The 22,803-nt window shown below is 37.2% G+C and overlaps 2 protein-coding genes across 7 annotated transcripts; both read left to right on the top strand.

Annotated features, from left to right (window-relative positions):
* Positions 1 to 919: 919 nt before the first annotated feature.
* Positions 920 to 1,549, top strand: LOC131332752 (pectinesterase inhibitor-like). Its single transcript, XM_058367048.1, has one exon. It carries the CDS (start codon positions 920 to 922, stop codon positions 1,547 to 1,549), a length of 630 nt encoding a protein of 209 aa, XP_058223031.1.
* Positions 1,550 to 4,744: 3,195 nt separating this feature from the next.
* LOC131333538 (uncharacterized) lies at positions 4,745 to 20,864 on the top strand. Of its 6 annotated transcripts, none has more exons than XM_058368102.1 (11): positions 4,745 to 6,235; positions 7,379 to 7,437; positions 7,516 to 7,685; positions 7,792 to 7,834; positions 8,000 to 8,091; positions 12,155 to 12,203; positions 13,228 to 13,298; positions 15,929 to 16,048; positions 16,859 to 16,947; positions 18,553 to 18,598; positions 19,318 to 20,864. In XM_058368102.1, the coding sequence occupies exons 1-11, from the start codon at positions 5,613 to 5,615 to the stop codon at positions 19,339 to 19,341; spliced, it is 1,386 nt and encodes a 461-aa protein (XP_058224085.1). In that variant the 5' UTR covers positions 4,745 to 5,612; the 3' UTR covers positions 19,342 to 20,864. The 6 variants fall into 6 exon arrangements, with proteins under 6 accessions (XP_058224085.1, XP_058224086.1, XP_058224089.1 ...); XM_058368106.1 differs by having other exon boundaries at positions 6,115 to 6,235; positions 7,379 to 7,414; XM_058368107.1 differs by lacking the exon at positions 4,745 to 6,235 and adding an exon at positions 7,004 to 7,194 and having other exon boundaries at positions 7,379 to 7,414.
* The last annotated feature ends 1,939 nt before the right edge of the window (positions 20,865 to 22,803 follow it).

Below are 22,803 nucleotides of genomic sequence, written 5' to 3'. Positions count from 1 at the left end.
TTTTGTACGCATTTCTTAAATGAGAAGTCAGCGAGTCAATTTTTATTAAAGCAAAGCAGTCCGACTATGCGTGTATATCATTCGGTAGGTCTAAAGCAGCCGACAGTAGCCACCGACCGGCATGCAGGCCGACTTTAGGCCCATGTGAATTATCTGAGTTGTTCAATAATTTTTTAAAAAAATTTTGAGTGGCCTTATGAAAAATTAGTTCAATCCGATATGTGTAGGTGCTCGATTGAGCTGATTTTTCATAGGCCCACTTGATTTTTTTTAAATTATTGAACGGCTCAGATCACTTGTGCGGGACTCGGTGTGGGCCCCGCGTGCCTGTCGGTGGCTCCTGTCGGTTGTTGTAGCAAGCTCCTAGTATATCATTTGGTCTACACTAAATGTACATCGCGTTGAATGAAATTTTGAGGTAAGTTTCATATAAATGATCGGAGTCGTTCAATAAGTTTAAAATATTCTTTTATGGACTCCTTGAAAATTCAACTCGGTCAAAGTAAAGGCTTTGTCCAGTTTTCTATCAAGAAACTGAACGAAAATTTAATCAAGTCCTTATCGATATCCAACTGAGCCATGAAAATTGTTTTAAACAAGTTGAACAGTTCTGATCATTTGTGTGGGACCCCAAGATAGGTCCCACGAGACAAAGGAGCATGGAGAGGGTAGCATACGTTTTTAAAAAAAAAAATTTATTTTAAGCCCTCCTTATTTAAAGACTGTTACAGAAGATTGAATGAAATAATTAATTACGAGAGTTTAGTAACATATTCAACATTGATCTTTCAAATCTATTTATTGCTTCACATTCCCTTTCAAAGACTATATATAATATATACATAATAAGATTCTTCTCAGCCTTTCCCATCTCATCCTTGGGAAAAAGAAGTAGAAACAAAGAACTAGAGAATCAAAGATGGCTTCTACTCTTGCTACCCTTTCCATGCTCCTTTGCCTATCACTCCTATTCATGTCCATCGATCCCTCATTTGCTGGCCATCATCACAAAAAACACCATCACAAAAAACACCATGACAAGCACAAGTCCAGGCTCAAGAAAATGTGCTCCAAGACATCCGATCGCGAATCGTGCTTGGACTTCATGAAGACCGATTCACGTACCTCAGGTGCTGACAACCGTGGCCTCCTTGAGATCGCGATTGACTTAGCCTACTCCAAGGCTACAGACATCCACAAAGATCTTAATTCTCTGTATGATAACTCAGGAGACTACAGGATGAAGGACCGATACAACTCATGCTCCAAAAACTATCACGATACCTTGAGAAACCTCGACTTAATCAAGAAGCTCTTCAATGATCGTGATTACGAGCGTATTGAAGTTCAGATTAGTGATTCCATGGAAGAAGTTCGTGACTGCAAGAATCAACTCGAGAATAATGACAATGACTCGTATGACCTCAAGAAAAGGACTAAGGAATTTGAACTTCTTTGCGATGTCGTCAAGGTTTCTGCCAAGTATTTGGAAGGTAAAGATCGCGACGATAAAGACCAAGATGATGAAGATGACGAAGATGATGATTGATTAATGTCCCGTTTCCCTATCGCCCTAACTAATAAAAGCTTAATTAGTCCTTTAGATCATGAATGGCGGAGTGCAAATAATGATTTGGCATCGACTACTTGCCATTTCAATTTGGGATCCATCTTCTCTTCTTTTTTTCTCTTTTTAGTCGATAGGAGATTTTGTTGCATTTTTAATCATGAAGTTTGAGAATGGTGGATGTGAACATTGTTATTGTTGGATCAGGTGCCAACCAACCCATCTAAAAACAATTGCTACTCAGAAAAGGCGCAACTTATGCTGTGTTTGGATTTGGATTTGAAATTTTTTTTTAAAAATAGTAAGGGTAATAAGTGAAGAAAGATAGAGAGAAAAATATTAGAAGTAGGAGGAATCTAGGGAGAATCTATGGAGTGTTTTTTGAAAAATGCTTTTTGAGAAGCAAAGAGAACTAAGCATAATCTTTAAAGGATAGCGCAAAGCGTTGCACTAAACGGCAGACGGACATGAGGCATTTTGCAATGCTATCCATACAACACCGATAGGTGGAGGCGGTTAGTTCTCCATTTGTTTGCCCCACGCCAGCAAAGGCGTCTCGAGTATAGGGTGGATCTGGCCCCATAAAGCCAACAGTTACATTGCCCCTCATTCACTTTCCATATGTGCTGCAATTTTTCGAAGAGAGAAAATACTCTGAAGTTTTTAATCAAGTACTCATCGTATATATATGGACAGTCCAGTAGACTGTCGATAAGCTAAGAAAATGATCATAAAATAACATACTCCAATAATTTTTTTAAACTTTTCAATGTACTTACAAACATTTCAATACACTTTTTTAACCTTGACATTCACCCAATGGTTTTTAGCATTTTCCAATCAAGTTTGTATGGTGCGAATCTAACTATTATTTGGTCCATCCTGGAACTAGGAAAGAAGAAAACAACATTAATTTTAAGTAGGAAAAAAATAAATAAAGAGAAAGGTAGCGGAAAATGTGGCAAGTTCATTTGAAACTCTTATTAGTCTTATAAATACACAAGCAACGTTTGATTTTTTCCCGAAAAATGGATGAAGAGAAGTGATGATGAATAGAGATAGCTTTCCCCTTCTGTGAATACCCATAAGTCTCTTTAATTTTCCGGCAATTTAGAGATCTGTTTCCACGTAGGTCTCAGATTTGGAAAAATATTGTATTATAAAACTAATCGAGATCTATCAAATAAGATCTATGTTGGATATAAAATTCATTACCAATTTAAAAATATAACTAGTTTTTTAATTGGTTAGAATAAAACTAGGGACAATTAAATTGGGACGGAATGAGTAAATACTGGGGTGTTTGGTAACCTTTTTTTTTTAGTTTTTGGTTTTTAATTTCACTTTTTTGAAAACTAAAAAAGAAAACTTGTTTGGTAACATATTTTTACTTTTTTGTTTTTAAATTTTTTTTTTGAATTCTTGGAAATTATGAAAATTAGAAAAGAGAGTTTTACATTGTTTTGAAAACAAAACTTCGGCCCGTCGATCCCCACACCCACACCCACACCCACACTCACACTCATCCCCGACGACTTTTCATCTTCAATATTCCTGTGTCTACTTTTTAGAGCAGATGAAGGCGTCGTACAAGGACGACGAGATACCGGAGATTTGGTCGGTGGCAGAGTTGGAGGCGGGCGACGGTATTTTGTTCAAGATCCCGATAAGGTACGGGTGTATGGCGGCGCAGATGAAGGCCGTCCGGCGAGATCCTCCTCAACCGACCACTGCCCACACCGGAGATCCTCCTCATCGTTGTCCTGCCATCGCCCGCTCCTCGTGAACACGTTTGGCGGCACCTCCAATTCCTCCCGGAAGCTCGCCACTGCTGACGAAAAGTAAAATGTTTTTGCCCCCTCTTGTTAAAAAATGAGGGTATATTTGGAAAGCCAGTCCAAATGTCATGGCGCCGGTTCACAACTTATTGATGTCCTTTTCACTCTATTAATCCCTAGTGTGTATGGACTCCTTCTAATTTCATTCAATTTGAAGAATAAAAACAAAAACAAAAATGATACTACTAAACATGTTTGTGTTTTCAGTTTTTGTTGTTTTCAAAAAGATTATTACCAAACATGTTTCTTGTTTTTGTTTTTATGAAAATATAAACTTGTTTTTATTTCTAGTTTTTTAAAAATTAAAAATTAAAAAGATTACCAAACGTACCCTATTTTGCATTCTGGAACACAAGCTTATCCCCAAGTGGATTTCTGTAGGACAATACGGTTGAAGTAGAGTTGAAATTGCACTCGGTTGGAGTAGCTGTATTGGCCGAGTTTCTGGGAAAGTGAAGCCCAAGGGTTTCTCGGAAAGTGAAGCGCAAGGGGATGGAATTGGGCTATAATCAATTGACGCGGAGAGACTTTTCCCACACTAGGACCTACGCACCAATGTCTAATTATTCACATCCCTTTTTTCTAAGGCTGCGTTCTTTTATGCTTATTTTAAGGAAAATGATTTGTATACTCCTTTTTATTTTTAATTATGACACTTTATTTTTTTGTCTTTCAGTGAAACTTTTGCATGTATTTTTCTTATTAAAAGACAAAAAAAAGTGTGCCATAATAAAAAAAAATGTTAAAATCATTTCACTATTTTAAAATAGGTTGGTTTGTCATTATTATTGCTCGTTTCGATGAGAAGAATTGGAAAGATAATTTTTTTTATTTTTATTCAAATATTTTGGAAAATAACTACTTATTTGCCTTCTCCAAATAAATCAACTTATTTCACTTATTTTTCAAAATACTTGAGTAAAAGTTTTTTTTTTTTACTTTTTCAATTTCTCTCGTCGAAACAAATCAATAATCTACAAAAATTTGGTGAAAAACTAATAAATGCGAAAAAAATTCAAATAATAACCAACTTATTTTAAGATAAGTTCAAAAAAATGCAGCCTAAGGAAGTTCCTGGAGCCACACAGCTCTACTAAAACTAGAGATAAACGCATCATTATCTACCGGGGTCCCTCTCTTAAATAAGAGCAAAAATGAATTAGAACGAGTTAATAACACGCGAAAAGTTTCAAATTTGATATCTCAAGATAGAAAATTACCAAATTCCAAGCCTTTAACCACTATTTATAGCAACCCCTCTGCTCTGCGTTGCGTTGTCACAGCCCAAAAGTTTATTTTATTTGAGAACCAAATGAGTGAAAGTCTCTGAGATAGTCTTTACTAAGCCTGCTCGCGGTCTGGTTCGGTTCGGATTTTTAGGAATTCGAGGACCGAACCGTTAGTCACGGTTTTTACAAAATGAAATTCGTGTTCGGACCAAAAGTCCTACGGTCCGGTTCCAATCCAATCCGTGACTCGCGGATCAGTTAAGGTTTTGTCCACGGATTTTAGCAAAAATAAAGCTCAAACATATATCCCACAATAAAAGGGAAGAATGTTACATTCAGAATTAAGTTTAACACCACCAGAAAGTACTTGTTGCATAAACTACCAAAAGCTTACTTTATAAATCAAATTCAAAAGAATCTAAAACACTATTAGGATTGTATCATTATAGTACATTACATAACATAAAAGAATCATAAAAGAAACAAACTACTGAAACGCAACTAGGGTTACCCGTAATTTATACGAAAAAACTACGATTTACTTCTTATATTTTATATACATCTACATTCTATCCTATTATTAAGATAAAACACTAAAATTAGTGGAAAAAAGTGTTAACATTGCTAACAAGTTATTATATAAATACACACACACACACACATATATATATATATATATATATTATTTATATAAGATAAATATCTTACGGTCCGGTTCGGTTAATCCACGGTTTCGTAATGAAAATCCGTGGACCGAACCGCGAGTCACGGTTTTCTAATTTTTCAATCCGTGTCTGGATCATTAATGCACGAACAAAATCCAAAAGGTACGAATCAATTTGGTCCGAACCAATTTCACGGTTCACCGAATATTTGGAGCAGCCCTAGTCTTTACAATAATCGTGGGGGAGGAGTACATAGATAGCAGCTGCCTTCAACTTCTCCCCCCTTAACAATAACCAGCTCCTTTTTCCTCCGATGTTGATCCCTGTTTGGCCGGGTCTCAATTTCTGGTACATCCTGGGGATCATCTCCTCACCATCATGGTTCTTCTCACTTTTGGCGATGGATTTCTTCAAGAAAACCAGTGGCTTCGTTTTCACCTTCCTGATTTTGACACTCTTACTTCTATGGTCTGCCGGTAACTTCGTTCTTTCAATGCTCTATTTTTCATTGCGAAGAAATCCAAACACCGATCGTTTATTCCTCGGCTACCAACGTGCCGGGAAAACTTTCGGCTACGCCCTGTTGTTCTTTGGCAACGTCGGTCTCTACTACTTATCCGAGAAATCCGTTGCTTCCATTCTCACTTTCCTCTTCCTCGCCTTTTCCTGTATCTGCACGCTATTCTGCATTCAACCGTATACGGATTTTGGCACCATAGAGTTCCTCCTCAGCGCGAGTCTGAATCAAACATTGAGTCTTTTCGGGCTCCGTTCATCATACTCGTGGCTTGTTATAATTGCGTGTATTCTTATAGCCGGGATTCGGTACCATCTAGAACCGGTGCATCCCCCGGGATTAGAAGCAACTAGCGATGAAGGTCAACTCGATTCAGGGAAATTACTTCCCATCACTAGTGCCCTTCCTCCGCCGCCGAGGTTAGGTACAGAACCTTTTGGTTGGGTTTGTGTTTGGACAAAAATTTTGCGATCACATTCAAAATTACACGTCTAAATATACAATCTCTCACAAAACATAAGAGTTCCACGTACACTATGTATATTTAGGTGTGATTGTAGGGTTGTTGCATTATCTCTCGTGTTTGGAGTGGACACTTTTATAATGCTTTGTACTATATCGGTATTGAACGATGGCTTTTATATTCAAAAAAAAAAACGATGGCTTTTTAAAAAAAAAAATTCAATGAAAAAAGTGCTTATTACTCTCATTTCTCTCTTTAATTATTACTTTCATTTTTCTCTTCAATTATTATTGTTATTTTTTTCTTTAACTCTTTTCACTCATTATCTCTATCTCCAATTATTATCTTAATTTTTCTTTCTCAAAAATTTAAAAAAAAAAAATACTACGTACCTGGAATTTAGACCCATAAATTATCCGGAATAATAACACTTTAATCCATAATAATAACACATTGATCCTTCACCTCAAAGGTGTTATTATTCTGAACTAAAGTATTATTATTCTAGGTAATTTATGGGTCTCCATTCTAGGTACGTAGCATTTTCCTTTTCAAAATACTATCTAAACAAATGAAATTGATTTTAGCACTTTAAAAATTGATAAAGAGACTCATTGATAAAGAGACTCCAAAATGACTTTGTTTTATATATTAACACAGTTTAGTTTTGAAATTCCTCTATCAATTTTATTTTTGGAGTGTCAAAATTACAATCTTTAAAGAAATCCTTTTGGGACAATTAATGATCTAATAAAGCCATTAATTTTCGTAACGAGGGAGCTGGGCAACCTCTTGGTTGTGCCAAGTGATCCTCTGTAGACCACAATCCCAATGCCTTGCCTCCCTCTTCCCCCCTCTTAGATTGAGCCAATATTTGCTCCCTAATTGGGTGTCGAGCCCTCATCGTGCTTCCTGGTTGGCTTCCTTTTTGGCTTCGGCAACACCTACTTTCCGGGCAACCCCTCTTTTTGGTTTGCCTTATCGTTTCTTTTATGTTCTCTAAAAGGAGACTTGTCCTTCCATCCGTTCATAATGATCTATTTGTTGCTTGTCAAAAAAATAATTCCTGCAATTTCTTCTTGACACTGCAATTTTTCAGGATAGTTTTGCTCCCAGATGGCCCTGATTCACCTAGGTTTGCTTCTTTTGGTTCAGAAGGTGATGGATCTTATTATTTGTAAAATATGCGCACAGAATTCCATGAAGTCTAACTTAATCTGTTGCTCCTAGCTACAGATTTCTTTACTACCGTACCGGAGACGGTTACGGAAACCCTCCGCGAATGGATGGAATTTAAAAAGGGCCCTGGGATAAGGGATTTCCAAATTATTGGCGAGGCTAAACCGGGGTACCGACTTCTAGGATGCGGATTTCCTGTTCGTGGAACTTCTCTCTGCATGTTCCAGGTAAAGTGTTTTGTTTCACGAGAAATAGTTATCGGTGACCCAGTCCTCCCTACATTAAAGGTTAACTTCCTTTTCATATCATAAAGAATATTTTTTTGCATGTCAGTGGGTTCGTCATCTTCAGGATGGAACAAGGCAGTACATAGAGGGTAAGTATTGGAATGACCTTTTTCTACTTAATGCGTAGGTGTCTTTTGACAGTGACTTTTTTGGCAATAAAATACTCAGAACGAAAGAAATTGATTTCCATAATCTTTTTCTTCTTTGTTAATTTGTTTTCCGTCTCTCACTCTCTCTATTTTATTGGCATTCAGGAGCGACAGCCCCAGAATATGTTGTCACTGCCGATGATGTGGATAAACTTATTGCTGTTGAGTGTATACCAATGGATGACCAAGGCCGTCAGGTTTTCTACAAACCTTATTTTAAAAACGTGGTCTTGTTGTATAATTTTTCCGTAGAACTATCTGCTTGTGCTGAAATGAGATTGAGCTTAAAAGGAGCTTTTAGTATGCAAAAAAACTCAAGCAACCTGCACTGAACAAACATGTCACGTATTTTGAAGGAATCCCATTAGTGGAGTGTGGTATTCACAAAGGTTTGGTTGTCATTCGATTGTCCATATGCTGTCTCCTTGTATGGTGGAGAGTCATTGAGGTATCTTACCCAAGGAGTGCATTTTTTCTAGTTTTTTTTTGCTCAGCATTAAATATTTTGGTCACAATTTTGGAAAGTTATTTATTTTCATATTTCTAAGTTTGCTAATAAAGTGTGATTTGATAGTCTTGAGGTTGGTGTGGTGTGCATACATGTTCGCTAAAATGCTTGGTCATGCCTACCTTCCACAAGGTTGAAGTTGTGATTTAGTTGGCTTTATTCTTACTCCTACTTTTTAGAAACAGACTTGTATGGAGAAAGGCCTGTGATGCTCTCCAAGTCTAAATTATTGATTAAGTCCACTATGACATAGTCATAACCGGCTTGACCATTTGTGAAGAAAACATACTTACCAAGTCGAGACTCAAGAATCACATCATCATTCATAATCCTACTCACATCATAAACCGATTTGAATCAAGAAGCGTAAGCTTACATTGTAGGAAATGAATTCTGTTGAATGATTCAGTAATTGGAGAGTAATAAAAGAAGTTAGTTTTGCCATGGTATCAGTCTAATGACTCTAATTGGTATACAACTACACCTATCTACCATTGATCTCTCTTGTCGTACCAAAATTCTGGAGCCACAATTATAGTAGAAGCAAAGAAGTTTAATTCGGTTATGGTGTGTTACTCCATGCATACATGGTTAAAGGTAGCGTTTAAAGCTGGGTGGTAAGTGTCTTTTTATTGAGGTTGGTTTATGGGATTCTTGCTTGAGCGAATGTACTACCAAAAGCAGCTTCTTCATATGAAACAGTTTAATTTGCAATGTTTGAAATGTGCTTCCCTAGCTTTGGACTGTTAGTTGAACACCAGACACAATAGATAATTGCTTCCCATAACTTCCGCCAACCTTACATCTCAGAATCCTCTAACCTACAACTATTGAAACCCCCACCTGACTTCTCTTTTCCATTCCTAGAATCCTTATCCGACCTTGTACAAAACCTATTACTGGTTTTCACTCTTTCCTCTCTTCACTATCTATGTTTCCTAATGTGTGCACCATGTGTTCCTTAATTTCTTTTGGAACATTTTTTCATGGGGTATTTTTGTTCTCTGGATGAGCTAAGCACCTTCACACTATCTCAACGTCTATTTACCATGGTTCTAGCTTTGCATAATGCCCCACAATATTTTCCTTGGGACCTCAATCACCCTGCTTGATCATATTGCATTTGAAACTGCAATATTCTGTTTCGTTAGTGTTCTGGTAAATGAGAATTTATCACCTACGGAAAGGAAAGTACATTAAGAAGGAATGCAAACCTTCCAAAACAAGAGGTGAACAAAACTAAAAAAACCAAGAAAAAAAAGAAGGACAACTGCAATATCATGGGCAGCGATAATCTGCTATATAGGTCCATTTAGAAGCCTTAAATGGGAGTACGGACGTGTTCATTTATTGAAGTAGCAGCAGATACTTCTTAACTTGAATCGAGCAGGCTGTATGTGTTGAAATTTGTGAATTGGTAAACAGGTGGATGAGACATACAGTTAGAAATGGGTTTGTTTGTTATTTTTTTTGGGTGCTTTGGAAAACAAGAGATTTGTTTGTACATGACTATATTAACTACTCCCTCTGTTCCAAATTGGATGTCAATTTTTGATATCCATATCAATTTCAACTCCTTATGGATCTCAAAAAATATGCAATATGGATATTGTTTGATAGTTCTCGATTAATTCTATTATAAGAAGTTTTCAAACTCATGAAAAACATTATAGATTGAAAGATATAAGCGATGAAAAATTACACGAATTTCAAAAATTGTCATTCTTTTTAGGACGGAGGGAGTACATGTCTATATTTCCAATGAATTTTCACGGTCAATAATATTAATCTAAGAGTAGAAGGTATATAAAGCTGATAAATTATCAAAGAGAAGAAAATTGGAAAAAGCTGTAGAAGCTTCTGCCTATTTAGGTTGGAAAATGAATGCTTCAGCTTTAGAGGCGGGAACAACTTGAGGGAAAGCAGAATATATAAGACTATTTAAATCAATTTGTAGAAGGACCCAATGGCATACTGAAAACCAATTAACTGCCAATAGTGCTTGTTCAGGATTCCTTAAAGTGCCAGATATCCCTGACTTAGGAATGAGGATCAAAAAATGATTGGATGAAGAGTTAATTGATGAATATTGAGATTTAGCTCTTAGAAATTTAGTTTGAGTAGAATTTTAGTATTTTCTCCTTTTGTTCACCCATTAAACAACATTGCTTTCCTTTCTGTTACCTTAATGGGCATAATTAGATGTACAGAGTACCTACAACCTCCCTCTAGCCATCCACTTGTGCGTTTCTCCTTTTTTCTTCCCATTTTCTCTCTCTCGTCCTGTTTTTATTCACAATTCTTCATAATATATACCACAACATCCAACAAATGTGTAGACTGCACAATCGAAAACTTGAAATGCCGAGTACAACCATGCCTTAGTATATGTTCTTTAGCAAATAAAAAATAGTTGTGATATCTGTAGTTTTTTCCGAGACCTATGAAGCACCGACACCTTTAGAGGGCGAGGTATCGCAGTGTCGGACACGGGGACACCGCGGGGACACGTACGGGCGTGTCCCGTAATTTAATTTGAATTTTTCACGGGGACACCGCGGGAACACGGCGGGGACACGGCTGGGGACACCGATGGGGACACGGCAGGGGCCAAACTGTAATTTTTTTTAAAAAATTTCGGGGGCCAAACTGTAATTTTTGAAAAAATTGGGGGTCAAACTGTAATTTTTTTTAAAAAAATTGGGGCAAAATTATAATATTTTTAAATTTTTTGGGTGCCAAACTAGAATTATTTATTTATTTATTTATATATAAATAAATAAATAAATATACACGTGGCGTGTCCCCCGCCGTGTCCGTGTCCCCATTTTTTTAGAATTCCCGTGTCCCGGTGTTGGTTTCGGTGTCCATGTCCGTGTCGGTGCATCATAGTCCGAGACAGTAAACAAACCAACCAACACAACAAGTCCCCAAACTTGGTAAAATATAAAATGAACTTCTAAACTAAGCAAAAACTTAGGTTGGCTCCATTTAAACCACGCCGACTGAATGTTCTGTACCATTTTTAGATCCTCATCTAGTGTTCCTAAAGGTGATTTAGTGAATTTCGTAGCTATAGTAAGGTGGAAAGGAGAAACCGTACTGTATATGAGAAGGTTTTCTAAAACTTCTTCCAGTTTTATGAAGTAGTATTGTTACCAAGTGAGTGGATCAAGCACATTTGAGTAAATGGAAAGGCAACCATTTAATAACTGTGTGGAGTGGTGAAATAAACTCAACGAGAAGTTTGATGCTCTGCTCTCACCAGAGGGAAGGAATTTGGTCCTAAATGAAGTGTGTTTTTTTTGGTCCTAAATGTTTTTCCCATTTTGGCACTTCGTGTCCTTATTAGCTAATTAGAATCTCTCTCTCTCTCTCTCTCTCTCTCTCTCTCTCTCTCTCTCTCTCTCCACACACCACGCAAACCAAAAAACACACATGTGTCTATTTATTATTCATCTATTTTTGCCACTATCCAATATAGGTTCTCCACTTTTTAAGTTTTTTGTTAAATAAATGAAGTATGACCAATGTTATAGGAACAATGAGAAAACTAACCACTCCATCATATGCCTATCTTTATGACTAGATGTCTTGTGGTTTCAATCGTTGTTGAATGGAACATTTCAAATGTTAATGCTCTTGAATGCTACACATTCTCTGCTTGTTCTGTGAGAGAAAATGTTTTGTAGGCATATTGCATGAAAAATTTGGGTTCCTAAATATTTTGTCTATCTGTTTACTATTATCAGGGGGAGTTGGTGTGGGTTTTTGCCAATGGTCAAAACAAAATTACTTGTGGTAGGTATATTTGAACATTTTTAGTTAATGTAGTTCATTTTATTTGGCAACATGATGCAAACTGGAATTTTTTCTTCTTTTTCTTGTTTCTTCTTTGTTCTTTTGTTGATGAAATGAACAAAACAGAAGTTATACCTCTTATAATATGTTATTTTCTGCTATTGCATTCATGTTTTTATAAGAATCTTTTAACAAGAGGAATCAACTGATCTTATCATAAGGCAAACTGCTAACTAAGAAGAATTGTATTGCCCCCAAGGCATCCAAAGTTAAAGAGTTCCCCTTAATCCAAAAATTTTTGTTGCATTCAAGATCTTTGAATCTTATGTGAGAACATACTCTTCAAACAACTATTTTTCCTGTTTCAAAACAGAATTTAACTGTTCGTCTGTCTTCTTTTGAAATTCTTATTTGTTGCATCCTATAAGCAATTAGGAGAGCTCATGGCAGCGGCTAATTTAAAATGCCAACTGGAAAGTGCTAGGACAGTAAACCCCTTGTACCTCGAATCTCAAGACTTAACTAGAGGTAGAACTCCTTAATAGGTTGAAACATCCAATGAAGCCCAAATTGGAGGAGGGTAAAGTTATAATTTTATGAGTGGTAACAACCTAAAATAGTCCTACTGCTACATCAAGAAGTGGTATACTCTCCTACAAGATAAATTAAAGTAGATAAAGACATGCTTTTCCAAAATACTTCCGAAATGGCTGTCCACACCAAGAGGAACCAATGAACAAAATTAGCATATACTATAAGCTACATTAATTTCATTGTCAATAGAATGAAAAGCAGAGGGAGGGAAAGAAAAAATTCATGATTAATAGCTCCCTGTATTTCTTAACCTATTTGGGGAAGGGAGAGATGATTCACAGCACACATTCTCATCACACAAAGCCTTTGGACGCCATTTATAGTAATACTTGTGCCAGTTGCCTCTCTCTCTCTCTCTCTCTCTCTCTCTCCTTTACTTGGATGTTATAATTTCAATGTACTTTTCTGAAAAGAACTCTTGTTTCCCCAGACCCAGATATGCAATTGGAGATTGACTCATATATCTATAAAGGTGGAGCCACATTTAGCATTCTACTGCTGGTAGGTTGAATTTAGCTTCCAGATGTATATAAGATGAGCATTGTTAATTTACGTTTATTGCATATACAGTAATATAGCAATATCACACGCTGAACTTGCTAGATTATAGGGAAAATTTTGCTTTGTCAAACCCAGATACCGATTGGAAGATATTTGCACTTGTTGGTTTCTGTTTTTTTAATGATGAGGGGTTCGTGGGGGCAATAGTGGTGATGGGGATAGAAATGGCAAATTATAATTTTTGGTTTGCTATTATGTTTCAAATTGGAAGTATTTTTTATGCTTTAGATACCAAAGAGAAAAATAACTTATGATGCTTTAGTTAAGTTTGAAATTTTGGAAGAATAGATCTCTCTCTCTCTCTCTCTCCCCCCCTCTCTCTCTCCATGTTCAATATCTTTCACAATTGGTCCTCTTCAGCTTGAAGTTACAATCATGAATTAAATGCTTGTGTAGGTAAGTGTTGTTAACGAAATAGAATCTCACATTGCTTGGAAGTGGAATGGGTGATCACTTAATAACATTTGGGACCTCTCCACTCATTGTCAATTGGTTTTGAGATGAATATAAAGTTTCTACATGGTATCAGAGCAGGGCTCATTCCACCCCACATTTTATAAAAAAATTCACAATCCATACCCCGCGATAACAGTCTAGCGAAAAGGTTGCACGATGATAGGACCCAAAAAGTGGCCACACGTGACAGACCTCAAACGCGGCTGCAAATGAGGGAGGATGTTGAGGAAATGAATCTCACATTGCTTGGGAGTGGAATGGGTGATCATTTAATAACATATGAAACATTTCCACTAATTGCCAATTGATTTTGAGATGGATATAAAGTTTTTAAGTTTAATGGTTTCTATCAACATATTGGTTACTATTTGACGGAGGAATTGATATGAACAAGGGGAGGGGAACCTAAAGCAAGAGGAACCACATTGGGGGAGGAGGTGAAGGTTGAGAAACGGCGAACTGATTTGATAGAGGAAATTGGCAGGGATAGAGTGCTCGGTCTTTGTGACTGAAAGATGGTGATATAAACGGGAAGTTCTTACACAAGATGGTGAATACTCCTTAATGACTTAACCACATTGCGGCCTGTTTGTCGGACGGATAAGGTTTTGGGTGGATAAAAAAGAAGGGTAGATAAGATGTGGATATGTTATAAGGTGGGATTAGTTAAGGATGGGGGATTATATTATACTTGATTTGAGTAGTAGTTGATATGGGTGGATAGGAGTGGTTGCATAAAAGCTAATAATGTGAAAATTACTTTTAACCTCATTAAATCATTGAATTAAGAATACAAAAAAGGTTTGAGGGGTAAATAGGTCTTTTTCCCCACCCAGATAAGCTAATCCTAGGGTGGGGGTGGGAGAAGCTAAGACCCTTGGAGGGGGATAATCTCTCCCCCTTCCTGTCTCCCCCTCCCTTATGCAACTAACAAACCCCTTCTTCCTTCTCCCATTCTGTCCCTTATTCGGTGTTCCACTTTTTAAAAAGTTAACTTTTTTTCAAACGGAGGTAATTTCCAACTCAAATATAATGAAAATGAAAAATATTTTTTCAATTTTTTTTGCACCGTTTAAAAGATCTTAATGAGATCTATCAAACAAGATCCATATTGGTAGGAAAAGTATTTGCGTAAACACATGATTTTTGAGCTTGAAATTGCCTTCTTTTTCAAAAAGTTCTTTTTTTACAAAACCGGAACACCCCCTCATTCCCTTATTCCCCAAGAAAACATGTTGTTGGTAACTTGGTGGTAGAAGAGGAGATTAGGGGGAACTGGTACCGTGGACATAGGAATTTGATAAAGAGAGGGTCGGATGCTTATCTTTTTTGGTTTGGAGGGACTATGGTAGGTAAAGTTTAATTTTGAAGGGGTAAAGTACAATCATCAAGAGTTTAACGGAGTAGACTTGTAAAATTTTGAGTTTGATGTTGATTTTAGGCCAAAATCATATTCTTATGGACTCTTCTTCTAGAGGGCTTGGTTTTGCTCCATTATCTATGATGTGCTATTTGGAGGGAAAGGGTAGATGAACCTTTGAAAAGGCCAATTTGGGTGTCTTAGGCTCAACTGGGCTCTTTTTCATAGCTTCCAGTTTTTGTCAGAAGGAAAGTTTTGTGATTCATATATTTCTTTTATTGAAGTTGTAGCAGACCTTTCTTTTGTAGAGATTGAATGGCTGATATTTCTTTTAGTATACTCCTGGTGTGTGCCCCTTTTGGCTTTTGGTGCATGTAATGAAATAGTCATGACCTCCCCAAAACCAAAAAGGTTCTTAATCCTCTTTGACTCCTGAAGGGTTGAGATTTGAGAGTAAACATTAGATGGATGTGGCTGAAATGTGTGCATGTTTGGAAGAGTTTACAACTGCACATAATATACATACACCCATTGTTACATTTGCTCCTTTTATACTCTTGCTGAGACTGAAACAATAGGATCATCATTCCATGTAAATTTAGATTTTAATCTTCTGTAAATTTTTCTATCCTTTAAATAATGAAATGGATATATACCTGTTGTTTGAAGATTTTGTTTGACCTGATTTTTGAAGGATTAGCACTAAAATTATTATTTTTTACCTAACTTTCCATTGCATGGACATTTTCAACAGTTGGATGCTTCGGAGATTTGGGAGCCAACAACTCTCATTTTGAAACGATCTGGCTTCCTAATCAAGGATAACAGATCCCAAGAAACTTTAATTGCAGAGAAATTCTCTAAAGATTTATCGGTATGTTTTTCGGTATCGTTTATTGCCTTGAAAAGGAAATTCTGAAGGTGGTGTAGGGATTCAAGGATTTAGTTTGTGAGCTGCCTCAAATGATCAAAGTTGTGACGATTGTTTAAAAACTCATAAAATTCAACTTGTTGGACATTCTAGATTATGATGCATGTTGTACCATACAATTCGTCATGTAACATTTTCGTTCTGAAAAGTCTAGGAAGTGCTTTCTTGAGGTTATTTTGATGTCTGGATTTTCTTTCTGTGACTAACAACATATAGAGTGTTCTTATCATTCCTTTCTGTTGCAAGATCTCTAAAACTAGGGAAGTTCCTTTACTTTTGCTTTTAGTTTTTATATCAATGTTCAATTAAATTCTTTAGTTTTGCTTAAATTAATCTTGGAAGGGGTAAGATTACGAGAACCAAATTTTTGTGTTTGTAAAGTCCATGCTCTAAGCCTCCCCAAGGTAAATTTTCTAGCTCTGGCACGGCACCTGAAACATAAATATACCCTGTCGGTTTGTTTGAAAACCTTTATTTCCTTAAGATCTCCATACAAAGCTGACTTGCTCGTTTAATTAGCCAAAGTTAACTAGTAGACTTGTGATGTGAGAAGAAAAGATAGTAGTAACTTATGACGCTGAAAGACATGAGTAATACTTAATTGACACCTTATGAAATTGAGTTGTCTCTGTGGCACCATTCTGTGAGAAGATTTTCAGAATTCTCCTTGACATAATAAGTATTTCCACATGAAGTTTCCCTATGAAACACAGTGTGATTTGTAATGTTTTCACTGATAAATAAATTTTGCAGATCAAAATCCCTAGTGGGCTCTCTACTCAGTTTGTTTTAACATGTTCAGATGGCTTTTCACATCCACTCAACACGTATAACGATTTTCGGTATGATACCATCTTATGGCTTAGTTATCTTTATTGTGTCTTGGAATTCATCTTCTTCATTTTCCCATATTGTGTCATTGTGGTGTGGCACCTTTCCAAGCTCAATAAGATTAGAATCAGTGAAGGGAGAACTATGAAGAACTCGTTATCTCCGCTAATACCCACGTGGTTCAGTGGCATTTGTTTGGCATTATTACTTCCTCAGGTGTTACGGTCTTGATTTCAGTCTTCAGCTCCCCCTTTTAGCCAATGATGCTGTCACTAATGTGATAGTTAGGCTTGTTACAGCCTTGTGTATGTGTTGGTGGTGTTGGACTTAGGGATGGCAATTTGGACCAAACCGATGGGTACTTGAATCGATAACCGAAATTTTTCCCGAACCATAACCGAAATTTTCCCCGTGGATATGGGTATGGTTGAGGCCTTGGATAACCGAATGGGTATCGGTTCAGTTATGGTTCATCCGCTATCCGAACTGATACCCGAACCAAACCGAAATAACCGAAACCTAAAAATTACATAATGACCCCTTTGTATGTATGACACAAATACACGATGTTAGCCTTTAGGGTTTGGTCTCCACATTTCCTCCACTCTCGCCTCTCTCTCTCATGGCATCCGATCTTGAAACCAGGGCGTAAGAGGCGTTCGTCGACGACCTCTTCTCACTACGAACGCCGAGCTCTTCACTGATCGTGCTCAGGCCAACCTCAAGCTCAAGGCCGTGAGTCTCTCTCTCCCCTTTCTCTCTCTCTTGCTCAACAGTGGTGTTGGTAGACTTCGGAAGATCACAGCACTGATTTTCAGTCGGTGTTTGAGTTTCTTAGCAGTAGCTTGTGATTATGTATGCATGTATGTATTTGTGTGTTTGCAGTTGGAATGGATGTTGTTTTTATTGTAAACTTTTTTTTCTTGAGTTAGCTCAATACACTACAAAACCCACAGTTCATGATTCAGAACACTTTTGAACCCCGTTTGGTTCGGTTATGGTTCACCATTCCTCTACCCGTTCGGGTTTCGGGGCGGATTTGGGTAGCCATTCGGTTTCGGGGATCGGGTACGAATTTGTCAATATCCGCCCCAAATGCTATCCCTACTTGGACTTTCTTAGGGAGTCGAATGTCTAACTTGATGTTCTCATTATGTCATGTCTATTAGAAGATGTAAAAAAACTCGATGCTATGTCGGTACAAGTTAAAAAACTGAAGGAGAATGTAATTTCTGACGAAGTAAAGATACGAAATTGGATTTCAGTATTTCACTTTTATGGGGTAGAAATCCATGTCAATACCAAATGCATCATTTCACTATTTATTTTGGTGCATGTATCTCGTTGGCATCAGAATTCTACTGTTGAGTTCCTTCCCTTGTTCCCCAAATTTGTAGTGACTACTTCAAATGTTTGGATCCAAGAGTGCTTAAACAGTTTTCTCTATGTCTGTTTATAAACTATTCACTTTGACTTGTATCTCAGAAGCATTAATTTTTGTATATACAGTAGAGGGAGAAGAAAGAAAGGTGAAATTGTTGGAATGCCAAGATGTTGTGCCTTCCCAATATGTTCATTGATATCTGATTTGGTGCTCTCTTTTTTTGGATCTGCAGAATGCGTGATACTCTTGTATTGACCATGAGAATGTTCCAAAGCAAGGTATTGTTTGCAGTTCATTGACATTTTGTGCTATTCTTCCATAGACGCCCATATTTTTGTGTCTATTATTCACAATCATTTGTTTTGTTAAAGCATCCAATTCAAAACCAATTGGCAATGAGTGGAGAGGCCCGCCTAGGCTCCTATGCTAGTTTTGGAGATTATAATTAACCAATGTGGGACAAGTTCTAATAGTTTTTACAGAAATGGGTCTTTGACTCTTTGCAACTTAGCTTAATTGAAATTTCGGGATCTTTCTACATTCTTCAATGTGAAAATCTCGAGCTCCAATCTTATCAACAATTAGTCTCTAGAATAATCAACGCACTTAAAAGATGCTCTCAACAGTTTTGCTTCTCTGTTCTGATCATAGATGTATATAGGAATATAGTTCATATTACTATTTAATTGAGAGCAGAATTGTGATATCAATAGTCTGGTAAAATAGTTCATAATTTAGAATCGGTATGTAGATATAGTAACTCTTCGATTAGGATACATATAGAGCTTTGTAACTCTCATGTCATCTTCACTCTTTGTTTCAAGATCTTAGGATTTTTTAAGGCACTCCAGATAGATTAGTATTTCTCGTCACACGTATTTCCAACTGCATGATAAAGCTGTTTTGACCGACCTTTTTTTTTTTTTTCCTTAAGTCTTTGATCCCATAAGTGGAACAATTTCATTATATTGAAGTATTCTTTTGATTTTATGGGCAGGCGTTGGATGAAAGTGACACATGAGAATAATGGTGGTGATTCAGCAACTTCACATGCAGTCTACCTTTTCCCAATTAGCAATTATTTGAAGTGTCTATTTAAATTCCTAGATGTCTTTTAATTTCTAGTCTCAAGTATCTATTCAGTTTTTAGTATCATTTAGTTGTTCGAAGGGTTATTGAGTCATTCAAAGAGTCTTGCAGTTTTTTGAAGTCAAAGTATTTATTTTCATTTATTCTAGCTTTGAAATTCTAAGTTTATTTTTCCAATGCTCGGAGGGATGTTCCTAAGTCTTATGCATATATGCTTTGCCATGAATGAAATGAGAGTTTTGAGAAAGCCTTTGGCTTATCTTCTTGTTTACTCTTATCTCTTAGGTAGATTCCTTAAGAGTGACGAGTATATCCAGCTTTGTATCCCTTGTTAAATCCTCGGGAGGTAATACGAAGTAATAATTTGTATCCCGGTGGGTTCTTAACTTGGATAGTGAGCTTTACCCTTTTACCCCTTTTATAATTCTCTTTTCTTCCTTCCAAATATCCGCCGTCAGAAAGGAGGAAAGGAAGAGCGTAAACCCTCGTTTTTCCCATTTAGGCACTGTATGTACAAGTCATTATTTGTACTAGAATGTAAAGGAAAAAGAGGAAAAAAACAGTAAATCTGTATAAGGTTCTTAAGACTTTTTTAGTCAGAAAACAGTAAATCCTTTTACCCCGTGATTGTTACTACTATATAGGAAGTCAACTCTGGACTGTGAATTGCAAATAGTCTTAGTTGATAATTTCTGTAACATGTCCATTAGACTCTCTGTTTTTTGCCCCATAGCTTCCAATTAGTAGATTCCATTCTATAATTAGTAGATTCCATTATTTCCGACTTCATTCCACCTTGCAATCTCGCTGGCTCAGAGATCGTAGCCACTGCGATGAGGGATCAGATATCATCGACTTCAATGATGATGAATTCAAGATTGATTTTAACGATTTCGTCGACGATAACAACGGCAACAATCGCAAAGTTGCACTGCTCAAACCCAGCTGCGTCGTACCACCATCATTGTCGTCGTAGTGGCTGAAAGTTTTTGCCGGAGAGAAACATCAAATCATTTGATTTTGCTGTGTTCAAAGGCATGGAAGATATAGTTTCTTTGAGACCGGTCGTTATTCTCCGACACTTTCTGACATCGGCGATTCTTCACCATGAGATCTTGAAAACAGATAGCCGACGAAGCAGAAATAGACCCAAAGTCCAAGCCATTGAGAACGGTAGAGGCAATGTTGAGAACGCTGTGGAATCGGACGGAGGTACACGGCGGTGGACCTGGACTGCTATGTTTGCATTTCAAATAGCTTGATTTGGAAATTTTGAATCTCAAATTACAAATTTTAATTTCAAGGTTAGGACTCTACTTTCTCACTATGTCAACTATGTTATGTGAACAGTGTTATAGGAACTTTGTTATGTGAGCTATGTGAACCGTTTATTTTATCGTGTGGTGAGGCAACGCGAATTATATGAATAATTTGGAATGTTACTGATTTTTTGTTGAACTTGGAAAACATGGGGTGAAAATGAAAGATATTGTTATGTGAACAATGAATTGTGTATGTGAACTGTATATTTTAGTGTCTATTGAGACAATGTGAACTGTGTAGTGGATTATGTGAACTATGGTGTTGTAGCTATGAGCCTACGCTAAGACAAGGTGGTCTGCTAGTTTTAGGACCTTACTCACACAATCCATGAGAATGCCCTTCGCTTGCGTTCACAATCATTGCTCTTGTGAATTCTAGTAGTTTGGCATGTCTTTCAAAGACGCTTTCATGTTGACACTCCCAAACATGACTTGGGTTAGGACCATCATTATGTAGAAGAAGGGCAACCATTATAGTGTGAACTGATGCCTGTCTGGTGTTGTGGCCTTCCTGTGCAGCTTCTTCTAAGGCTGAGCTTGGATGCTAGTAGAATTGTGTGTATGAAGTTTGGCAGAGAAAGGAACAAAGGGAATAGGAACAAGTTTTCAACTCCATAACCAAAATGGTCCTTATCTTTGCCCCATCTCCTTTCCTTCCACAACACCCACCACAATTTTAAGAACCTACGTTGAACATGGAAAAACCCGGGACAGCAGCACGCTGCTGCCCCCTTGCAGCTCCCGCCTCCGGAGAAAATATTGCCAAAATACTGAACCCTTAGGAAAATAAGTAGGTTTTCGTACCTTCCATGTTTCGGAGACCAAGTCTGCGATTGTCGTCCGGAAAACAAAGAGGCCCCCGGAGTCCGCGTGCCCAATTACATACCGGAGAAACCCAACTTTCAGCTTCTCCAACGGTGATTCGGCCTCACTACCCTGAAACTTAAGCTTCCCGTCCATCTCCACCATAGTCCGGGCAAGTTAGCCCTCAAACTTCTCAATCGCCCAACACTGCTACAGGTACAGCAAATGATGCACAGCAGCTGTGCTCAGATCGCTTTTGCGCTCGTCTTGGGTCCCGCAAAGATGATCGGAGCCGCTCATTTTATTCAAAATACTTCATTTAGGGTCCATGTAAAAGATCACCTCAATCCAATATCAAAAAGGGCATTTACGAATCATACAATTTTGCTTCAAAATATAGGTTAAATTTTGAAGCAAAGTTGGATGATTTGTAAACGCCCTTATTGATATCGGATTAAAGTGATTTTTTACAAAGACCCTAAACGATATATTTTGAACAAAATGAGCGGCTCCGATAATCTTTACGGGATTTGAAATGGGCGCAAAAGTGATCTATGCACGGCTGCTGTGCATCATTTGCTGTACTTGTATCTTTACTGCCTCGGAAGCTTCTCTTTGGAGCTGAAAGAAGCCCCGACGTCCGACTGGTCTCACGCATGGACAACTTCCGACAGGGCCTTTGTCACATCCCAAATTTGGGAACATGACCGGCCTTGGCCTTGAACCATGTAACAATCATGGATCACCAAGCTTAATTCAAATTATTTTAACAACTTGAAACAAATATTGTAAAATTTGGATATTTTATTAAATCAAAATGTGTAAACCCAAAACCAATATTTTTCTATAGCAAGATGGGCACAATATCCGATATTCTCCAACTCCAAATTCCACAATGAACTGCCAATAAATAAAAGTGCGGAAGCTGTTTGACAATAGATAAGAAATAAAAATGCAGACGTCCTAAAGGGTCCAAATAGTAGGTTCCGACAATGCCACAGAGTACACTATAATGCTCCATGAACTAAACTGGAAAAAAATGTGGAATAAATTCGTCAGCTAAAAACTCAGCGAGTAGTTAAGCATGCTAGGGTAAAAAATACAACACGGCATACTTTTAAACAATCCAAAAAATAATTTCAAATAATGTGAGTCGATGGTCGAACGAATCATATCAACAAACTAGATAACGAACAACAAAGTCAATGGGTCAAAGAATAGTATCAATGAGATAAATGAATTGATTAACGAATAACAAGAACAACAAT

The sequence above is a fragment of the Rhododendron vialii genome, chromosome 7a (assembly GCF_030253575.1).
Source record: "Rhododendron vialii isolate Sample 1 chromosome 7a, ASM3025357v1".
NCBI classification, from domain to species: Eukaryota; Viridiplantae; Streptophyta; class Magnoliopsida; order Ericales; family Ericaceae; genus Rhododendron; species Rhododendron vialii.
This window is presented reverse-complemented; position numbering and strand designations above follow the sequence as displayed.

Coding starts and splice junctions, on each gene's coding strand:
- LOC131332752 (XM_058367048.1), top strand. CDS start 920: ATGGCTTCTACTCTTGCTACCCTTTCCATGCTCCTTTGCCTATCACTC.
- LOC131333538 (XM_058368102.1), top strand. CDS start 5,613: ATGTTGATCCCTGTTTGGCCGGGTCTCAATTTCTGGTACATCCTGGGG. Junction 8,092..12,154: donor TGGATGACCAAGGCCGTCAG/GTTTTCTACAAA, acceptor TACTATTATCAG/GGGGAGTTGGTGTGGGTTTT. Junction 13,299..15,928: donor CATTTAGCATTCTACTGCTG/GTAGGTTGAATT, acceptor CATTTTCAACAG/TTGGATGCTTCGGAGATTTG.